Genomic DNA, 20,220 nt, shown 5'->3' with positions numbered 1-20,220 from the left:
GTAATTACTATTATTTATTAGTTATCATAATTGTCATTAATGCTATTTATTTATTTTGAAATGTTTCAACTTTCAAGCATAGTGGTAGTGACTAAATCCCGGCAAAGGAAAAAATAAAAGATGAAAGTTTTGAACTTCACAACTAGAAAATGGCTTAATACAGACAGATTTACAGACAGATTTGGTTTATATTACAGACGAATTTTTGGTTATCGACGAAATTACCGACGGATTTTGTCCCTCTGTAAAAGCCTCGTCGAAAATTATTTACCGACAAATTCTTTTCCGTCGGAAAATTACCGACGGATTTTTACCAGTTACCGACGGATTTTTCCTCTGTAAATTCTCCATCCATTTCCCGAAGCCGACGAACTTTTCGACGGATTTTCTGTCTGTAATTACAGACGGATTTTCTGACAGATTTTTCGTCGGTAATTGGAACCTTGGAAAACCATTCCAAACTTTAAATACAGACAGAAAATTCGTCTGTAAATCTGTCGGTAAAGTAAAATATTTTTTTTTATTTTTCCATTGCAAAATAAATTTATTTTCATACAAAATAAATATAAATTTAATAAATACAAATTTTTATCTAATTTGTATTCGAATATTTATAATATTTCAAAAAATAAACAAATTCATCGTATTATCAAACTAAAAGAAAATATTATAAACAAACAAGTCAATATAATTCAAAATATAAACAATATGTATTGATACATCAACTATAATAATAAATAACAACCATACATCAACAAAGTTTATTGAGTAAATTAAAAGTCGTTAATGGGTATCCAAAGGGCTCTAAATAATTTTTCTCATATTAGTAAATTAAAAGATCTATGCTGCAAGCAACTCCTATTCAATTTCCTAACTCATTTGAACAATTTTCGCTGCTCTAATAATTAACTTGTAATAGAGGATTCATTAGATGAAGTTGGTGAAGGAGATCCTGTGTTAATTCCACTTATCTCATCTGTAAAATTCACTTCACTTGCTCTTTCTGCTGCTACTGCTTCTTCTTCATCATCCCAGCATTCCTCACAACTTTCTGGACTATGCTACATGAACCTGTTACAGCTCACCTTCATACTCACCATCAAACTTTTATGTTATTAAGACATCTGAGACCACTTTTTATCTTTAGAATTTGATGATAAGCTTAAATGCTTCATAATGGATATAACCTTTTATATTACATATAGTTCTGAAAAATATGGAAATTAAATAATGCTATATATGTCAGAGATTTTTTATATGTATGTATAACTGTGTCTATATAATCTTCTATGATATATATCTATATGAATGAAACACCAAGGTTAATAAGCACTAGAAAAATATTAGTAATTATTTGTATCTGTAAGCTAATCATACAAGGAATAAATATTAAGAGGTCCTTTGGAGTTTAATTTATGTGGAACTGATCATAATAGATTTCATGACATGTACCAAAGTTCACTCAGCTATATATCAGCAATGGTAGGTGGAAACAAAGTAACAAACCCAATATAGAAACCAAATTCAATGCAAGTCACTTCATTCTTGCTTCCATCAAACATCTTCATCTTCAACTTAAGTTCAAAAAACCATTTTATTATTTTTACCCTTTCAAACCATCTTCAATCTAAATCCAAAAACCATTTATTTCAGAAAAAAAATAAATAAATAAATCTTATCCCAGTACTATTACAATTTTCTAAGTTCTTCCAAAAAAATCATTGCTTTGTCTAGTGTTTGACAAAAATTAAAACTGTGAATCCATTCCTTTAACAGCAACTAACTGACCCTTCTATATAATTATATTATTGCAAATATTGTTTAAAATGGAGGATTGAAAATTTGTTATGTCAGTTAGTCAACCAAAATTGTACAGACATAGTTTATTAGAATGCAAAACAAATTCAATAAAAATTCCAGGAGCAAAAGCATCAACCAAATTTGGAGATGAAGCATACAGGATTTGAATATAAAAGCCACTGGAAGTATATCCTACTTCATAAAGGAGTACAAATTACCTTTGTGAAGAAGAGTCTCTCTGCACGTTGCTGAATGGTAACACCAGTCTTAAGTACTAATGCTGCAAGTGCCTAGAAAACTAGAAAAAAGGACACATGATGAGAACACTAGAAATAACTGAAACCAAAGAATGCCAATGAAAGATACTCAACATTGCCTGTCATTAAGTTCATTATATTTTAATACTAATTTCATTTTCTGACACAAAATTAATGCTCATAGATGTCATTCATTAGCATATAAAGATCAGCAACCTACTGACAATGCTAAGATAATTTAAAAAACTAATTTAACATAAGAAAGCCCAAGTCATTAGCAATGCTAATTTCAATGCAATAACATATGGGAGAATAATCTTGTTGTTACCTCGTTCTCAACAAAGGAACTCAAATCACTCTCAAGAAGATTAATTTTTTCCAGTAAATTCTCCTGTAGAAAAAGGTATGTCAGAATTAGACCTTCAGCCAACTTCCATTAAAAAAATAAGAGCATGAAATGACAAAGTTGATGGAGCAATTTGTACCACTTTAAGGCTCAAAATTTCTTTTTCACTCAGCACGCTTGGTTTCTTCCATCAATCCAACCTGAAAAGTGAAAACAATACAGGAAATGAATTATCTTAACAACTAGTTCTTAAAATTCGATGCTCGTAAGTTTTAGAAGTGAAAAATAATTCTCAAGCCATTCACCTCTTTTTGAAGTAAGGAACTCTTCTCATTCTCTAACTGTGCAATTCTCATTTCCAAACCAATTCTCAAGCCATTCACCTCTTTTCTGAGGTTATGGAAGAGACCTATAGATATAAAAAATATATATAATGTACATGAAAAATTCCAAGACAAACAACATCATTTGCTGAATGATATTCTACCTTCAAAATTTTTTATATTTACAATGACTCCTATAGTTTGTATATTATATACTCTTAAGCCAATGGTTCATTGCAGAAGATACATCCTATTTTGTATATTGAAAACTGTGATAGCTTCAAATTCGTGAAACAATGTATCTGAGATTGGTGGCCTCAAACAAAGGGCAAAAAATTGGGTGTGTTATGAGAGCCAGCCTTTTATGTTTCTAACCTCTTTGAGCTTCATCACAAGTTCTTCACGCTCAGCTTCTACCTCAGCATATTTAAGGCTCATGTGGAAGTACCGCTCTTGAATATCACTTAACTCTGCCTCTAGCATTGATTTTATACGTTCAAATTTTTCTTTTGTCACAAGTTCTCCTTCCCCCATTGATTTTATTGAACCATTTGCATGGCCTTGGGATCTGCAAGTTCATAAATAGAAGGAAGTAGATTATATATAATATAGTATTAACCTATTAACCATAGTTATATAATATACTTATGGCGCCAGAAATTAGTTCATGTGAAAAACTATCTAAATTCAATTCTTATAAGGCACTAAAAAAATTCTTTTCCAATCAATTTTTCTATTGGAAACAACATAGAAAGGTGATAATTAATCACAGCTTATCAACTCAAGGCTCCTAGTATTTATTGACAAACTTCATGCCAAAGGCACAAACTGTTCCTCTAACCTATTAAGTTGACCTTCATGTATGTTATTCGTTTTTGTAGCTTTTGCAAGAGAACTATCAAGTGATGACTGAATCTTTGATACTGGATCTATTTCTACAGCATTAATACTTTCATCAAGAATTCCAGGTTCAGTTTCCACTTCCACCTATTAAGAGAAAGGAGATATGAAACAAAAGATCAGAAAGGCATTATTTCAGTGAAAATGCAACCACTTGATATGGCCAGCAAAATTAAAATTATGAACTATACATTGTAATATTGGACTAGGATATAGAATAGAATGAAGTAAGTATTCAAAACGTACCTCACTCTGATTTTTGCTACTATAGCGAAGGTCCAGTTGATCTTTCATGTTTTCTCTCTCATTTTTCAAAGTAGATGGTTTTTTCCTGGTACTATAGTATGGAATGGCATTCTTCACTGCAGAATTCTGTGAAATAAAAATGAAAACAAATTAATAGACATACAATGCAACAATGCCATGAGTTATTATTAGAGAAAAATAAAAAAACAAGCCATGAGCATTGCAATGTTAACCCCTCTATAAGCAAGATATAATCACAAACAGTTACAATGCATAGCCCTGAAAAGAAGAATCTAACCTGCAGTAACAGTTTCACTGCTTGAAAATCTAACCAGAGAAGATTCTAATCGCTGCACTTCCTAAAGAAAAAAATCATTCAAAATTAAATTGAAACAGGGAATGAATAAATAAATAAATACATAAGCCGTTTTGAAAGAAAAGCTAGGGTTCGAAGAGACAGACAAGTTTACAAAGTGAGAGTAAGATTGATAATGTTGTTGCTAGGGTTTGTTGGTTTGTTTAGTGTGTAATAGTTTCGATTCCTGAAGCCATACCTGAACAGCACAGGAACTATGATTTCAAATGAGAAGAATTCAAAAATTGAAAGCCATGCAAAACCATACCTGAACCGGTGGATGAAGATGACCAACGAATGGCCATTGCTGTCAGTGATGAGATCGTGGACGGAGCGATGGAGAGAGCGACGGCGGTGAAAGAAGCTCCTATGATGGAGAGAGCGTGGACGGAGAGAGGAAGAAGCTCTGAGAGGATAGGATATGAGAGGATATGAAGAAGCTCCTATGACAGAGAGTGTGGAGTGTGAGTGCATCGAGAGGATAGGATGTGAGTTAGGGTTAACTTAATATTTTTGACGGAAAATTTTAAATTACAGACGGATTTTTCCGTCTGTAATAATTTAATAAAATGAAGCGTTTTGCCCTTTTAATTACAGACGGATTTTCCGTCTGTAACCATTTCCCACGAAAAAAAAATAATTTTTCTGACGGAATTATTGACGGATTCTTTTTTCCGTCTGTAATTTATGCTAATTCATTTTTTTGGTTTTTGGACAAAAAATCCCTCTAAAATTCTGTTTGTATTTTCGTGGGATAAAATCTGTTGGAAATATCCGTCTGTAATAATTCTCTAAAAAGAATTTGTATTGGAGAGTTAACAATCCATATATAATAAGGAAAAAGTTTGGTAACCAAAAATTTTCAGCCATAATTACTCAAAACTTTCCATAATTTACTTTATTTACATCACTTAATAATAGTTTTATTTTTTATCCCACTCTCTTATCATTCCACTTATCATAGTCTTATCAACTCCACTTATTAATCATATATTAATTATAATATCATATCTCTTACTATTAGGTATACTTGTAATCAATACTTAATATTCTTTTTTATAATTTAATTTTTATATTTAATAATACATTAAATATTAATAATAATAAGAATGGACGGTATGATAATATATATTAATTGAGTTAATTGCACTTGATTCTTTGTTTCTTTTAAGGCATTTAATATCAATCAATGGAGATACGGAAAAATCATTAATTCTTTATATCCGTTAAGGCATTTTAATTGCACTTTATTCTTTGTAAAATATACCTTCCATTAATTCAATTATGATCATTTAAAAATCATGACTCTAATATCATTGCAAGCACAATAGTGTATAAGTCAAGAAATTTTACAAGAAATCGCGTTTATCATTGCAAATAGTATGACATTTGAATTCGACCTTAATACGGTACCTATGGTAGAAGGTGCTGATGAAGAATTTGAACTAACAGACGGACTCACCCGACGAGGTTGTTGTTAGTCAACCAATTTTCGAGAGTATAAAAAACACACTAACTTTGATGAGGTATGATAATAAACTAATTTTTTTTGTGCTTTTATGTGTATTTATAATTATATTGTACTAACTAAATTCATACGCATAACATTCATACGTTCATATACATAACATCCATAATTATATACAGCTAACATCTAAAAATTAAATTCATGTTTATTAGATATTACATCCATATACATATCATTTTTTAGTTATTGCATAAGTAACTATAAAGTTAACAAAGATGTTTTTAAATTTTTATCATAATTGAATTTAAAAAAATATCAAATTCTTAAATTAATTTATTCAATTGATAAATTTACTCATGACATCCATAGATTCATACACATAACATCTATTATTTCATGTTAATAACATCCGTAATTTGTAATCATAATATTCATAATTTCATACCTATATGATGTCTATAATTAATAATTTTTTATAATTAATATTATCAAATTTTAAACTATACGTCTTATTGTATTTTTTAAATTATTTCATATGTGCACTAATAGGTCATGATTTTAATTATTTTAATATTTTTATTTAATATTCATATGTATACTTATTTATTGATTTTAATATAACGAGTTAATAATTATTTTTAAAAATTTATTTTTTAATTTTTGTTTATATTTTATGTTTTATTTTTTAATAGTCTATATGTAAAATATAAGTTGTATAGTAGAAGTTGTTAAAAATTTTTAATTTAATTTTTATAATTTTTGCAAAGAATTATTACATTTTAATGGATAATAATGCGATTGAGAGATGTTAGGGATTTGATTTGAGAGAAACTGAAATTGATTTTGGAAAGAACATTAATGACATCAAAAATGCAGCAAAATAATAGGTGATAAGGATGATAAGTGATAAGGAGATAGGTGATAAGGAGGATAACTGATAAGGAGGTATATGTCACTTTCTTATTAAGAGAATGAAAATTTTTATGTGACATTTTTATATTGTAATTATTTTCTGGCTACCTAACATTACCCATATAATAATCGATTTGCTACTAAGCTACTGTGAAATGAATAGTTGATATACTGAAACGAGGATTAAGTGAAATTTGAACACACTAAGTATATCTATATACAATGCTACTAAACTTGTAGATAATGTATATCTTTAATAGAGATCATATTTGACTATTAAGGGAGATGATGTTTTGGAAATGTATAAAATAGAGTACATCTTTTAAGTACCATGAATTTCTTTAGTTCTTTTGGGGATTTATTGTTAATATGAAGCTGCATGTATGATGAATTTTGATCGCTTTAACATTAATTATATATTATTCTTATTAATTAATTAGCCTATTCTTTCTTGTTATATTTTCCAATAAATAAATATATATATGTAGCAAGTTTCATGTGTTCAGAACTAAGGAAGGAATGATGTGAGTATATACATATGTTATATATCCAATATAATAATTAATACTACTATCAAATTCTATCCTTCTCACAAAAATTCTAAAAACTTCTTTATTTTCAGAAAAGAGTTAGTTGTCACTTGGATCCATGCTTGTACTTGAAGTAACTTTGCCATACTAATTAAAAACTCCTTCATTTTCTTTCTAATAGTTTGGTTTGTGCTCTCGAATAGTTTTTATTTGATTTTAAATGGTTAATTGTTAATATTGATATTTGGTTTTTATTTTTCTCTTGAAGGATACTAATGAATCTTTGACGTATATAGCAAATTGTTGCGTCATGACTTCGTAAGATATTTCTATCTCATACTTATTTGCTTTTATATGTGTATGTTAATTCTTTTGCACTTTTTTTATGTATATTATTCTTTTGATGGTACCAATCCAGAAGACCTTGATTTTTCTTCTATTCAAGGTTAGAATAGGACATTTTAATACATATATTTAACAACTCACCTATTTGTATAAGAGTATCATGTTTAAATAATATTGATGTCACAGGTTTCGCAGAAGCTGGACTTATTGAAAGCAAGCTTTCAAGACGTGATATACAGTTGTCTACAGATGAAAACGGTGTCCCATTTTACTTCTCTCCTGAAAGGTATGCATTTGTGGCTACCTATCTGTCTTTGGTAATGCATTACCATTCCAAAATCAGAGTTATTGCAATACCCAAAATATATATATATATTTTCTTTTAAAACTTACAATATTCATCTTATTTATTGCCCTCTGTCAGGAATTTTCTATAGCATTGGATATAATGATGATCGTCTTTCTCTCCTACATTCATTTCTACATCCCTTTATCACGACAATATATTGTTAGTTAAAAAATAGCAATGGAGAAGAGACAGCTTCCTGAAGCTGATAAAAAGATTTCTTAACTTGTTACTTTGATATGCTCAACTATACTCTTGATTCAAGTTACATTGAACTGATCTGTTTGCGTTCATCAAACTGAATGATTGATGTGCAGACACTGAACAAAGTTTTTGGGATTATTGACACTGAAAAGATACACCCTAATACTTGTCCTGCACTTTTGCTGGTGAACAGGGTATAATAGCTCTTGCATTTGGAATGTCATATTTCAAACTAAATTTGATTTTGCCTACTTGTTACTCCTCCACTTTCCCCTCTTAGTTGTTTCTTAAGTACTTTTGGTTTCCAATTTTCATTCGTTTTTTCATTTTTAGGGACGGGGTGCGGGTACTTGATGCATGGGCATCATGTTGTGTTTTTCTATGCTTTTTCACATAATAAATTAATGTTTAGAGCTTAATTATGGAATGTTTTTGTGCTTAAGTCATATATTGCTTTGATCTCTTTGAATTGATGTGTTTTGTAGAAAATGGTAGAGAAAGAAGCAAAAAGTACAAAATAAGCTCAAAAGCAAAAAGGGAGCAGAGCTTTGAAGTTGTTGAAGTGATGAAGTAGAGAGCCGTGGAGCGAGAAGGAAGTCACTAAGGGCTTGAGACGGAGGAGACCAATTTGGAATTCTGTGAATTGGCACACTCCACTTGGAGTGGGTCTTCGGACCCCTCCCCTCACACACTCTTCTCCCTTTTCTCTTCTTTATTCCTTAGTTTGTAATTCTCATTTATGAATTCTTTCATTTTCAGTTTTGAATTCTTAATCTTCATCTTTAATTTTTTGCACTTTAATTTCATGCAATTTGATTTTTATTTGAGAGCAATGACCACTTAATTCCCTATGCATTTGGGAAATGAGCTCTGTTTCAATTTTGATTAAATTAATGTTTATCTCTTCTTCTCTTCTTCATTCTATTTTCATACTTGGATATCTACTAGAATCCTTGCAAGAGAGTTTTGTTCTTCAAAGATCCTTGGATCTATTAGAACCTTAATGTGAGCCTCGAGAGAGGGATCATAAGGTTCTGTTTGAGCTCTCTTGGCTTAATGAAGTTGATTCTTGATTTAGAGTTGATATGTGACATGTAACCACTCTAATATTGGGGTCTTTGGATTTATGTAGTATGAGATTAGAAATCATGTTTGTTTATCTAAGAGAGAGTCTTTGTGCTTCATAGATCTAATTACTACCGAGAGGGGGATTAGATCTACTTGAATTACATGTGAGCCTTGAGAAAGGGATCATGGAATTCAGATTGAGGCTCTTCTCTCATAATCCTCTTGATCAATACATTCTTGGTTGGTATGTGAGATGTAACCACTTTGAATTGAGGTCTTGAGGGTTGTGTGATTTTTTTATTAGAAATTGAACTTCACCTCTTCTCATGACCAATTAGATCACGAGAGTGGCAATTGATTATGTTAAGAGAAATTAAATCACCAAGAGATTGGGATTTAATTACTCATAATCTGCCATGGATCTATCTTACATGATTGAGAAGGAGTGAGACCCATTGATTCAAGAGGAATCAACATCTCCAATCCCTTATGTTTTCCATCTTTACTTTCCGTCATTTACTTTCTCACAATTTTACTTTCTTGTACTTTCCTTGCCAGCACTTTATTTCCCCTGCACTTTACTTTGATGTTCTTTACTTTCGTGCAATTTTACTTTCCAGCAATGTATATTCTTGCCATTTATTTTTCGTATACTTTCTTTTAATTTCTAGTTATTTACATTCTTTGTTGCTTATCACTCCAAAATGATTGTCTAACTAGAATAATTAATTAACCATTGATTGCTTAATCCTTTAATCCTCGTGGGATCGACCTCACTCTAAGTGAGTTTTATTACTTGATGCGACCCGGTATACTTGCCGGTAGTAAATACGTGAAAAAAATAATTCTAATTTTTACGTATCAAGTTTTTGGCGCCGGTACTGGGGATTAATTGTGATTAACAATCTACCGATGGTTGATTACCTAGATTAGACACTTTTTCATTCTCTTTGTTTTAGTCATTTCTTTGTTTTTAATACTTTCTTTTATTTTCCCCAACTGTTTGTGTTAATGCCTCACCAAGAAACCCTTACTCGTGACAATTTGTTTCTCTTGGTGATTGTGTTTTTAACATACAACAGTTTCTTTTGCGTAGTTTATTTCAAATAAATTGGCATATGATTGCATTCTAAGTTTGGTGTTGCTATGCAACAAAAAAAATTGCTTCCAATCTTTACTGGATACGTGCATCAATTCCAAGTGAAAGTGTCACAGTAAGTTTGGTGTGCCACTTATCTTTCATGCAATGTATCATGCACACCCCACTTATTTTGCAATCACAATGTCTCTGTTTCTTGTGGCTTCATTGTTATTTTCATTTCGCTTGCTTGAACACATGTACTAGTAACACTCCATTATTCTAAGACATTCATGAACCATCATAAACCCCATTACCACTGTTGTATTTATTGCTTGAGGACAAGCAATCATTCTAAGTTTGGTGTGGGATGTGGAAGAATAGGAGAAAAATGACAACAACAATGAAGATGACTTACAAGGTGGTAAAGTTCCTTTTCCTCTTATTTGTTTCCAGTATTTTAAATTGCATGATTATCTTCTATTCCTTTCTATGCATGTGTGGCTGCTCCTTGTGAATAAGCATAGCTTAATATTTGAATTGTAACATGCTACTGTGGTATATTATGACTACCATCTTGAATTTTGTGAGTCAAAAGTAATCAAGTAATCATGATCATAAACAAACAAGGTAATTAAAGAAGAAGTTAGCATGAGCTTATAAATACTGGAAGGCTAGTATGAGTAATTGTTATTGCTCAATTGCATTTGAATTTGTTTAATTGAAGTTTTCATCTAGGACATTGTATGAAATTTTTTGAAATCATCAAAACCTTGAAGAAGCAAATGTAATCAAGGCAAGAAAAGAAAAAGGGAAAGAATGAGAAAGCTGAAGGCTCTGAGTACTAATGACAATTCAATTATCAAGTACTTGTGGTGTTTATGTATCATGCAAAAAGCTTGAAAACAAAACACTTAGAGTCAAGGCTAGGCTCAAGTGCAAAGCACTCCCTTAAAGCTCAAGGCTCTGAGCATCAATGATTAGAGAATAAGGAAAAGAAACAAATGAGCTTAAAGAATCCTCTAATTAAATGCTTGTGGTGCTTATGTATCAAGTAGTAATACTTGAAAACAAAGCATTTAGAGTCAAAGCTTTTAACTCATGGTGCAAAGCACCCAAGAAGCTAAGCTAAGAAAGAAAGGAAAAGCTTATTTCAAGGAAGGGATATAAAGAAAAGATTACATAAAGTGAGCTAGATAGAAACATCAATCATATTTCTTTTGTGATTGTAGCATGTATAGTAAACTAGCCAACCATGAACATTAATTTGCTACTCTTCTTACCTTGGATTGTCAAAACTTATTGCATGATTCTTTATTTGCTTGAGGACAAGCAAAGTTTAAGTTTGGTGTTGTGATGCATGGGCATCATGTTGTGTTTTTCTATGCTTTTTCACACAATAAATTAATGTTTAGAGCTTAATTATGGAATGTTTTTGTGCTTAAGTCATATATTGCTTTGATCTCTTTGAATTGATGTATTTTGTAGAAAATGGTAAAGAAAGAAGCAAAAAGTACAAAATAAGCTCAAAAGCAAAAACGGAGCAGAGCTTTGAAGTTGTTGAAGTGATGAAGTAGAGAGCCGTGGAGCGAGAAGGAAGTCACTAAGGGCTGAAGACGGAGGAGACCAATTTGGAATTCTGTGAATTGGCACACTCCACTTGGAGTGGGTCTTCGGACCCCTCCCCTCACACACTCTTCTCCCTTTTCTCTTCTTTATTCCTTAGTTTGTAATTCTCATTTATGAATTCTTTCATTTTAAGTTTTGAATTCTTAATCTTCATCTTTAATTTTTTGCACTTTAATTTCATGCAATTTGATTTTTATTTGAGAGCAATGACCACTTAATTCCCTCTGCATTTGGGAAAAGAGCTCTGTTTCAATTTTGATTGAATTAATGTTTATCTCTTCTTCTCTTCTTCATTCTATTTTCATACTTGGATATCTACTAGAATCCTTGCAAGAAAGTTTTCTTCTTCAAAGATCCTTGGATCTATTAGAACCTTAATGTGAGCCTCGAGAGAGGGATCATAAGGTTCTGTTTGAGCTCTCTTGGCTTAATGAAGTTGATTCTTGATTTAGAGTTGGTATGTGACATGTAACCACTCTAATATTGGGGTCTTTGGATTTATGTAGTATGAGATTAGAAATCATGTTTGTTTATCTAAGAGAAAGTCTTTGTGCTTCATAGATCCAATTACTACCGAGAGGGGGATTAGATCTACTTGAATTACATGTGAGCCGTGAGAAAGGGATCATGAAATTCAGATTGAGGCTCTTCTCTCATAATCCTCTTGATCAATACATTCTTGGTTGGTATGTGAGATGTAACCACTTTGAATTGAGGTCTTGAGGGTTGTGTGATTTTTTTATTAGAAATTGAACTTCATCTCTTCTCATGACCAATTAGATCACGAGAGTGGCAATTGATTATGTTAAGAGAAATTAAATCACCAAGAGATTGGGATTTAATTACTCATAATCTGCCATGGATCTATCTTACATGATTGAGAAGGAGTGAGACCCATTGATTCAAGAGGAATCAACATCTCCAATCCCTTATGTTTTCCATCTTTACTTTCCGTCATTTACTTTCTCACAATTTTACTTCCTTGTACTTTCCTTGCCAGCACTTTATTTCCCATGCACTTTACTTTGATGTTCTTTACTTTCGTGCAATTTTACTTTCCAGCAATGTATATTCTTGCCATTTACTTTTCGTATACTTTCTTTTAATTTCTAGTTATTTACATTCTTTGTTGCTTATCACTCCAAAATGATTGTCTAACTAGAATAATCAATTAACCATTGATTGCTTAATCCTTTAATCCTCGTGGGATCGACCTCACTCTAAGTGAGTTTTATTACTTGATGCGACCCGGTATACTTGCCGGTAGTAAATACGTGAAAAAAATAATTCTAATTTTTACGTATCAAGTTTTTGGTCAAGGCTATACACGATTGTTCCAGCCAGAGAAATCAGTAACCAATGCCCAAGTGGCTATTGCCCTTACTACCAAAGATGCTTTTGACGTAGTCAGTGAAGAGCTTGGATGCATTGAAGCAGAATCTATGGCTAAAAATGCTATTACTGCACATAGTGCTTTGGTAGCTCAGGCTGAAAATATTTTGATAGAGAGGAAAAAAGATCAACAGTGTAAAATGGCTGACAAGGCAAAACTAGAGTTATATTGAGTTCGCTGGGCTGATGCCATTGTGGTAATTAGAAATTATGTTAGTTGATTACCTTTAATTTGTTCATAGTTGCTTATATGTGATAATAGTTTATTGGGATTTGGTGGCATATATACAGCTAGCTTTGAAGATTTTCACTTGATAGTTTTCAGTATATTGAGTGCTTCATTAACAAAGAAATTTTTCTCTGTAATTGGTATATCACTTGAATGAATGTTTGTGTATGTGTTTGTTCTTTGTCTGTTTTCAAAAGGAAGAGGATGAAGCATGAGTTAAGAAAGCGCTTGTGACCCTATGTGAACTTCACAAAAGAAAAGATTGGTTTCACGAGAGAACAACTAATATAATGTTCACTATTTGTTTCCATCCAGCACCAAGGTTTTTATTTTCCCCTTTATATTTTGTGATTGTGCGACTATTTTGAAATTCTGATCTTAGGCATAAAGATAGTTTTTGGTATTATCAGGATCATGAAAGCATCTTTATCGTCTCAATCTGAACAAGACTAAGCAGCAAAGGTAGAATTTGATTCACAGAGAGGCGATGGGTATGATTCTCAAGTGTTAGATCATTAGTGATTTAATTTTCTAATGTAACAGTATAGCTTTAAGATAATTTTGTTATGGTGAATAGATTTTATGCATCTCAATAATAAAAAACTAAGCTTTATTGATATATGTGCATGTTACTTGTGGTAGTAGCTGAGGTAATAAGTGGATACGTTGTCTTTTGCCTTCCCTTCTTATATGTTTATAGAGGTAATGACCAAATCAATACCCGAAAGATTAAAACGCTGACATTGTGGTACCTGACTATTGTAATCGACAAAATGGTACCTGGTTAATTTTAAAAACTGACAAGCGTGTCCATAAGCTTGCCGGACCAAAACTCCGGTGAGGACAATGCTTACCTGGACACCGGATTATGCTGACAAATCATATTTTAATTGAGTTGTAATTTTTAATTAATTAATTTGTTAGCCTAGGTGGAAATTGATTTCATTTTGCCCCAAATCAAAACTCTTTGTCCTAATCCCAAATTAACAAACTCTCTGAACTTCTGCCACTTGAATCCCTACTTCTCTACTTCCAACATCTCGATCTGTATCTGTAATTTCTGTTCTCTGCTTCTCTACTTCCACTTTGAAACAGGAAAGGAGAGGAAGAGGAGTGGCATCGGTTGTTCTAGGTGGAGTCATAGCGGCGAACAGGGAGGCGAAAGAGAAGCTCGCCGTCGTGTTGGTCCGGTGAAGAGGATGCTGTTGGTGGCTGGCGGTTAGGGAACTAATGATAGAGGGAGAGAGAGCTTCGCGGAGGTGGTGGATCTCGCACAGAGCCAAGGAGAACCGGCGGCGATGTGGTTGGAGGTTAGGTTCTGGGCTCGGCGGAGGTGAGGTGCTGCGATGGTGAAATCGCGGAGGTGAGGCGTCGAAACAGTGAAGGTGTGGAGGCGCGTTGGGTGGTCCGCGAAGGTTCGGTGGTTCTGGGCGGCGCTAGGGTACGGACAGGGGAAAGATGGAGAGGTGGAAGAAGAAGAAAGAGAGAGATGTGGTGGCTCTGTGTCGGTTGTGGGTACAGACGCCGGCTGCGGTGGTGATGATTGGAGGCTGAGGCGAGGCTAGGGTTCGGACAAGAGGGGAAGAAGACGGAGGCTGGACGCGAGCTGGAGGTGATATCGCGAAGAGGAGGGTCACGGTGGCTCGGCTAGTAAGAGCGAGGGAGGAGAAGGTGGCCGCCGCTGGTTGGTTGGTTTGGGCCTGCGCCTGGGCCTGGTTATGATCTGTTTTTTCTGCATATGATGTTTCCGTGGCTTCGTGTTTGTGGAGGCTGAAATTGAAGGACCTGACTCGTTCCAAAAGCGAGGATGTTCGAACGAGTTGAGGCTGAGTGAACTCGCCGGTTCGGCAGTACTCGGCTTTGTGTCGTAGGTGTATTGATGAGTGAGTTTGAAGGATCTGACTCGTTGCAGGAGGGAGGGTGAGCGAGTGAAAGGGTGTTGGAGTTCATGTTCTTGAATTCGGTTGTTGTGGGAGGAGGTGAAGCGGGAGGTGATGGCAATGGTGCCAATGACGAGGTTGACAAAGATGAAGAGGGAAGAAGGTGTTAACCAGCTGGCTATGAGAAGCGTCATTGAAGCTGTTGGTTCTGCCATAGAGAGCTTGTTAGGGCAAAGAGTTTTGATTTGGGGCAAAATGAAATCAATTTCCACCTAGGCTAACAAATTAATTAATTAAAAATTACAACTCAATTAAAATATGATTTGTCAGCATAATCCGGTGTCCAGGTAAGTATTGTCCTCACCGGAGTTTTGGTCCGGCAAGTTTATGGACATGCTTGTCAGTTTTTAAAATTAACCAAGTACCATTTTGTCGATTACAATAGTCAGGTACCGCAATGTCAGCGTTTTAATCTTTCGAGTACTGATTTGGTCATTACCTCTATGTTTATATTACTAACAATATCAATACTGTAACTTAATAGAAAACCTTTCTTGCTCGGCTACATGGGGAAGCAAAACTAAGTTATTTGGTATTTATAATGTGTTAGTAAGCAATTAAAGTCAGGTTATTCCAGAATTATATTTATTTTGACTATTATTATGAAAAAAAAGTGCTATATACCAATGATGATGATCAATGTTAAATTTTTCTTCTGTTAACTGTGTTTAAATGCTAATTTGTCCTCGTTATGACATTAATTAATTTACTTTAAAAGGATAAGTTTTCTTTTGTTTGTATTTGTTTTCGTAAACGGATCTCTTGAACACCCCCTTTTGTTTTTGTCTCATTTCATTTTTCTTCTCTTACGTCTTGCACAAATCTTTTTCCCTCTCTGCCAAGATCATTATGAGGAGGAGGATATCAGGCTAATATTATTGAAGTTCCTATAGTGAAATGAAATAGTTCTTTACTATTAATGAGGATACATGAGTGAAAGTTTACTTGTGATTTTTACTCATGCCTACGGTTTTTGGTAATATTTCATTGGAACTAATAGAATTCTCCATATCCTGGTTGGCAGTGGTCATGTTCAATATCATAACTTCTTGAGAGGTTTAAAACTTAAATCGTGCCCTCTGTCTGAGAAGGTTAGTTCCCACCTTTGTATTATATACTCTTCTTTCTATTGCCAAAGCCTGGATTCTCAAGTGATTGTTTCTCTTTTTTATGTCATGTTGAATTGAGTTGTCCGCACTTGAGTGAAGTTCAATGTATTGAGCTAAATCGCAAGAATAATTAAATACTGCCTATAGAATAGGATCCCCATAGATAAATAAGTAGTGAAGTTCTAAAATCTCCATATGAGAGGTTAGCAAATCAAAAGAGCTAATATTTATTTATTTATTTTTTATTCCAATTACATAGAAAGCAGTAACGGTTCCAGCTGAGTCACCCTTCAATGTGCAAAAAATATCACATAGCTCTAACTAACATAAATATATCCAAATGACATTAGTTTATAAAAAGTAAAGAATGGGACAATGACCTGAATAGTTATCAAGCTTGAGTTTAAGGAGGTCCATGCCACGTTGGGTTGTATCATATCTGCATTCTGTTCTGTTCTGTTCTTATTAAGGAGCATATGCAGTTTTGTTGCTTGGAATATGAACAATCTCAATTAAATTGAAAACTTTTCTTATCAAACTAAAAACTTAAAATATCATAAGAAAACCAATCGCAGAAGGACCAAGGCCTAATCAATTAAATTCAATTCTGGATCTTTATTTTTCTCTATACAAATTAATAGCTTATGAAATTTAATTTTGATTATATTTCTCATGTTATGTGATTATGTAGAGAGGCATCGAACCCTATCATTATAATTTTTTGCCATTCATTCATTCTTTACTAATAAGTCGCTCATTCTTTGTTGTGTATTATTTGCAAATTTAACATATGGGACAAGTCAAGCATGAATATAAAATATACAAGTAGATTGACGTCTTTTTGACAAATATTAATTACTATTTTGTTATGACAATTAATGTCAAACAAGGATTTTCTTATTTTGTTGAGAATTATTGACAAATATGTATTTGAAATATTAAATGAACTTTTTAATATCTATTTTAATTAGAACTTTATTATTAGTTATTTTGTCTTTTTTTGAATTTTTTCTATTGTGCACAAATTTATTTATTAATTAAAATGATTACACATGTATGAACAAAAAATTTTATTGTGAATTTTATTTATTTTTTTGTAGTTTTACTACAAATGCAACTTTTATTTTTGCCAAAAAGGCAACCCTTCTATTAGTTGCATAATTTGAATATTAGACAACACTTATATGGTTGCATATTCAAAAGAAAATGCAACACTTGTATAGGTTGCATATCCAAAACTAATAGGCAACACTTCAAAGGATTGCAAATTCAAACTTATAAATAACCGTAAAAGGGTTGCATTTTATTGAAAATAGGCAACACTTTTTAGTAGTGGCCAAAATATGAGAGAAAAGACAACACTGTAAAAGTGTTGTCTCAAACACACTTTTAAAGTGTTGTTGTTTTTCAACCAAAGGCAACACTTACCAGGTGTTGCCCTCAAAAGCGTTGCTTTTGAAAAAAAAAAGTGTTCCCTTGATCTAAGGCAACGGCCGCATCTGCAACGTCTCCCAAAAATGTTGCCTTAGATCCAAAAGTGTTGCCATAGATCAAAAGTAAACTTTTGTCAGTCTTTAGGTAACACTTTTTAAATGTTGTCTCAACTTGAAAATGTTGTAGTGGACACTTTAAACCTTAAGGATCAAAATAGGATTACGCCTAAATGTAGGGGACCGATTTAATACTTTACCTTTTTTTTATCAATGGTAACCAAAAAAAAGAAGAATGGAAATTTTATTCGAAAAAATTTAAAATAAAAATTCAACGTTAGGGACAATATCAACAGACAATATAAACGAAAAAAATTTTAGGAATAATTTTAATTTTTGACCAAAACTATAAAAATCAAAATCGTACTTAACCTTTATTAGAACTTGTAAATCATAAACTATATTATACAAAAATTGTACAAAGAGTTCTTCATAAGGTAATTTTATTCATTATTTAGCGCATGTAATCATATAGGTGTTTTAATTAGCCTTGGACTAATCTACGGCGGACTCATGATTTTGGTCCAATAGGTTAAATATTATTTTAATCTTTAATGTTTTTGTCAAAAATAAAAGTACTCAACTAACATTTTTTGTTTCCAAAAGGTCTCTAATATTACAATAAATCTTCAATAAAGTATATAAGAGTATATAGACTAGTGTAGAATAATCATATTCAAGATTGTTTCTTGAATTAGGATTATAATACAGTTATATAACAAAACTCTATTTTTCTGTTACCTCAGAACTGCTATATATAATAAGCTTGGTAGTAGAGACTAGAGACAGAACATAGAATGTGTTCAATTCATTGCTAGCAAATTCGTTACAAAATTCAATTTCCGCTTCATTTTCATTCTCTCTTTCAACTCAATTCCCTTTCCGCATTAATGCTTGACAAATTAGATGATAATTCTTTTAGTACATGGCAATAGTTAGCTTTTCACATTATCTATTCAAATGACTTAGGAGATCATCATATAGCAAGCAAGATTCTAGAAAAATTCAATTCAGAAGAGGCAGCAAGAGCTCAAGGCACAAAAACAAAATCGTATAAAGAATGGAGATTAATTGAAGGATCACCAGCTGATATTTGGTTTCTTTGCTCGATATATTCAACTTTCATGAACAGAATGCTGTATTGTGAATTTTGTCCTAACGTAGAGGTCGAAAATTTTTTCGTCCCCAAGTTTATTTTGCAAACAAAATTATCTCTAAAATTCGTGTTGGATTTAAAATGGTCCCTCAGACAATTATGCCGCTCAGTTCATTACTGTCCGTTATTCAGTTTTTATCAAATAATAATAATAATAATAATAATAATAATAATAATAATAATAATAATAATAATCGAAATAAATAAAAAAAGGATTGTTGTTAGTGAAGGAGAAGAGGATCGCCTTCTTCAAAAGGTCAGAGGAGGGAAGCAGCGCTAGGGTTCCACAAAGCAGAGGAAGGGTTCGAAAACGCTGCGTCAATGGCTTCCCAGAGTTCCAGATCGTGCCGAGTTCATTCATATGTGAAGGAGTTGGTATGTGGACATGGACAGAGGCCGATTCTATGAACCTCAATGACGAAGGATAACCCAGGCCGAAGATTCTGGGGTTGCGTATACTTTGAGGTATGTTGTTGTTTTGAATTTGTGAGAATGAGTTTGGGCATTTGAGTTTATTTCATCTAAAGATTTTTAGGTTGTGATAGGTTCAGGATACATGTGATTTCTTTCGGTGGGCAGATCCAAAAAGTGGAGGAGCACAGTAGGATACTGAAATTGCAAGAAGCAGGAGGAAAATTACAACCTTGAAGACAATATTAAAGGATGTTGAATGGAAGCTGAGGATTGTTGCTACTTTAGGCATTGTTGGGTGGATTGAATTTTCGTTTTTGTTGCTGCAGAATCCACACAAGTTGAGGCAACCATATGGAATGCACTTAAATTGCAGATGATTAGTTAGTCAATTTTAGGGTTTTATTGTGTTATTTTGGTAATTTAATAGGAAAATTTGTGATGTTACAATGGGTTTTTATGGTGTATCATTTGTGAGCCTGTTTGAATTTATGAATGAAAGTGTTGTGTTTGTTTCCAAGCTTAAATCAGAAGCTCTGTGTTGCAATATGTAGGGATGACATCTATAAATATGGTAATACCATAATAAACTGAAGGCCAAATTCAATTCAAGGCAACTTAAAACATTTACAATTCAACTCATGCATAACACAATTCATAATCCAAAAAGGGTAATTACAGTAGAT

General features: G+C 32.7%; 1 protein-coding gene across 26 annotated transcripts; it reads right to left on the bottom strand.

Annotated features, from left to right (window-relative positions):
• Nucleotides 1-665: 665 nt before the first annotated feature.
• On the bottom strand, nt 666-4,722 carry LOC112750090 (uncharacterized). 26 transcript variants are annotated; one of them, XR_011873349.1, is made up of 11 exons: nt 4,496-4,703; nt 4,335-4,426; nt 4,171-4,231; nt 3,873-3,998; nt 3,581-3,713; nt 3,102-3,294; nt 2,709-2,812; nt 2,543-2,603; nt 2,386-2,448; nt 2,019-2,098; nt 666-1,085 (listed from the first exon to the last, which is right to left on the bottom strand). XR_011873349.1 is itself a non-coding variant. In XM_072218964.1 (11 exons), exons 4-7 carry the CDS (start codon nt 3,918-3,920, stop codon nt 2,783-2,785), a joined length of 417 nt encoding a protein of 138 aa, XP_072075065.1. In that variant the 5' UTR covers nt 3,921-3,998; nt 4,171-4,231; nt 4,335-4,426; nt 4,496-4,707; the 3' UTR covers nt 666-1,085; nt 2,019-2,098; nt 2,386-2,448; nt 2,543-2,603; nt 2,709-2,782. The 26 variants fall into 26 exon arrangements, 22 of the variants coding, with proteins under 22 accessions (XP_072075065.1, XP_072075073.1, XP_072075071.1 ...); XR_011873351.1 differs by having other exon boundaries at nt 666-1,071; nt 4,335-4,442; nt 4,496-4,696; XM_072218964.1 differs by having other exon boundaries at nt 3,568-3,713; nt 4,496-4,707.
• Nucleotides 4,723-20,220: the final 15,498 nt, after the last annotated feature.

This window comes from Arachis hypogaea, chromosome 15 (genome assembly GCF_003086295.3).
Source record: "Arachis hypogaea cultivar Tifrunner chromosome 15, arahy.Tifrunner.gnm2.J5K5, whole genome shotgun sequence".
Lineage (NCBI taxonomy): Eukaryota > Viridiplantae > Streptophyta > Magnoliopsida > Fabales > Fabaceae > Arachis > Arachis hypogaea.
The sequence above is the reverse complement of the archived record's forward strand: the minus strand, read 5'-3'. Positions and strand labels throughout refer to the sequence as shown.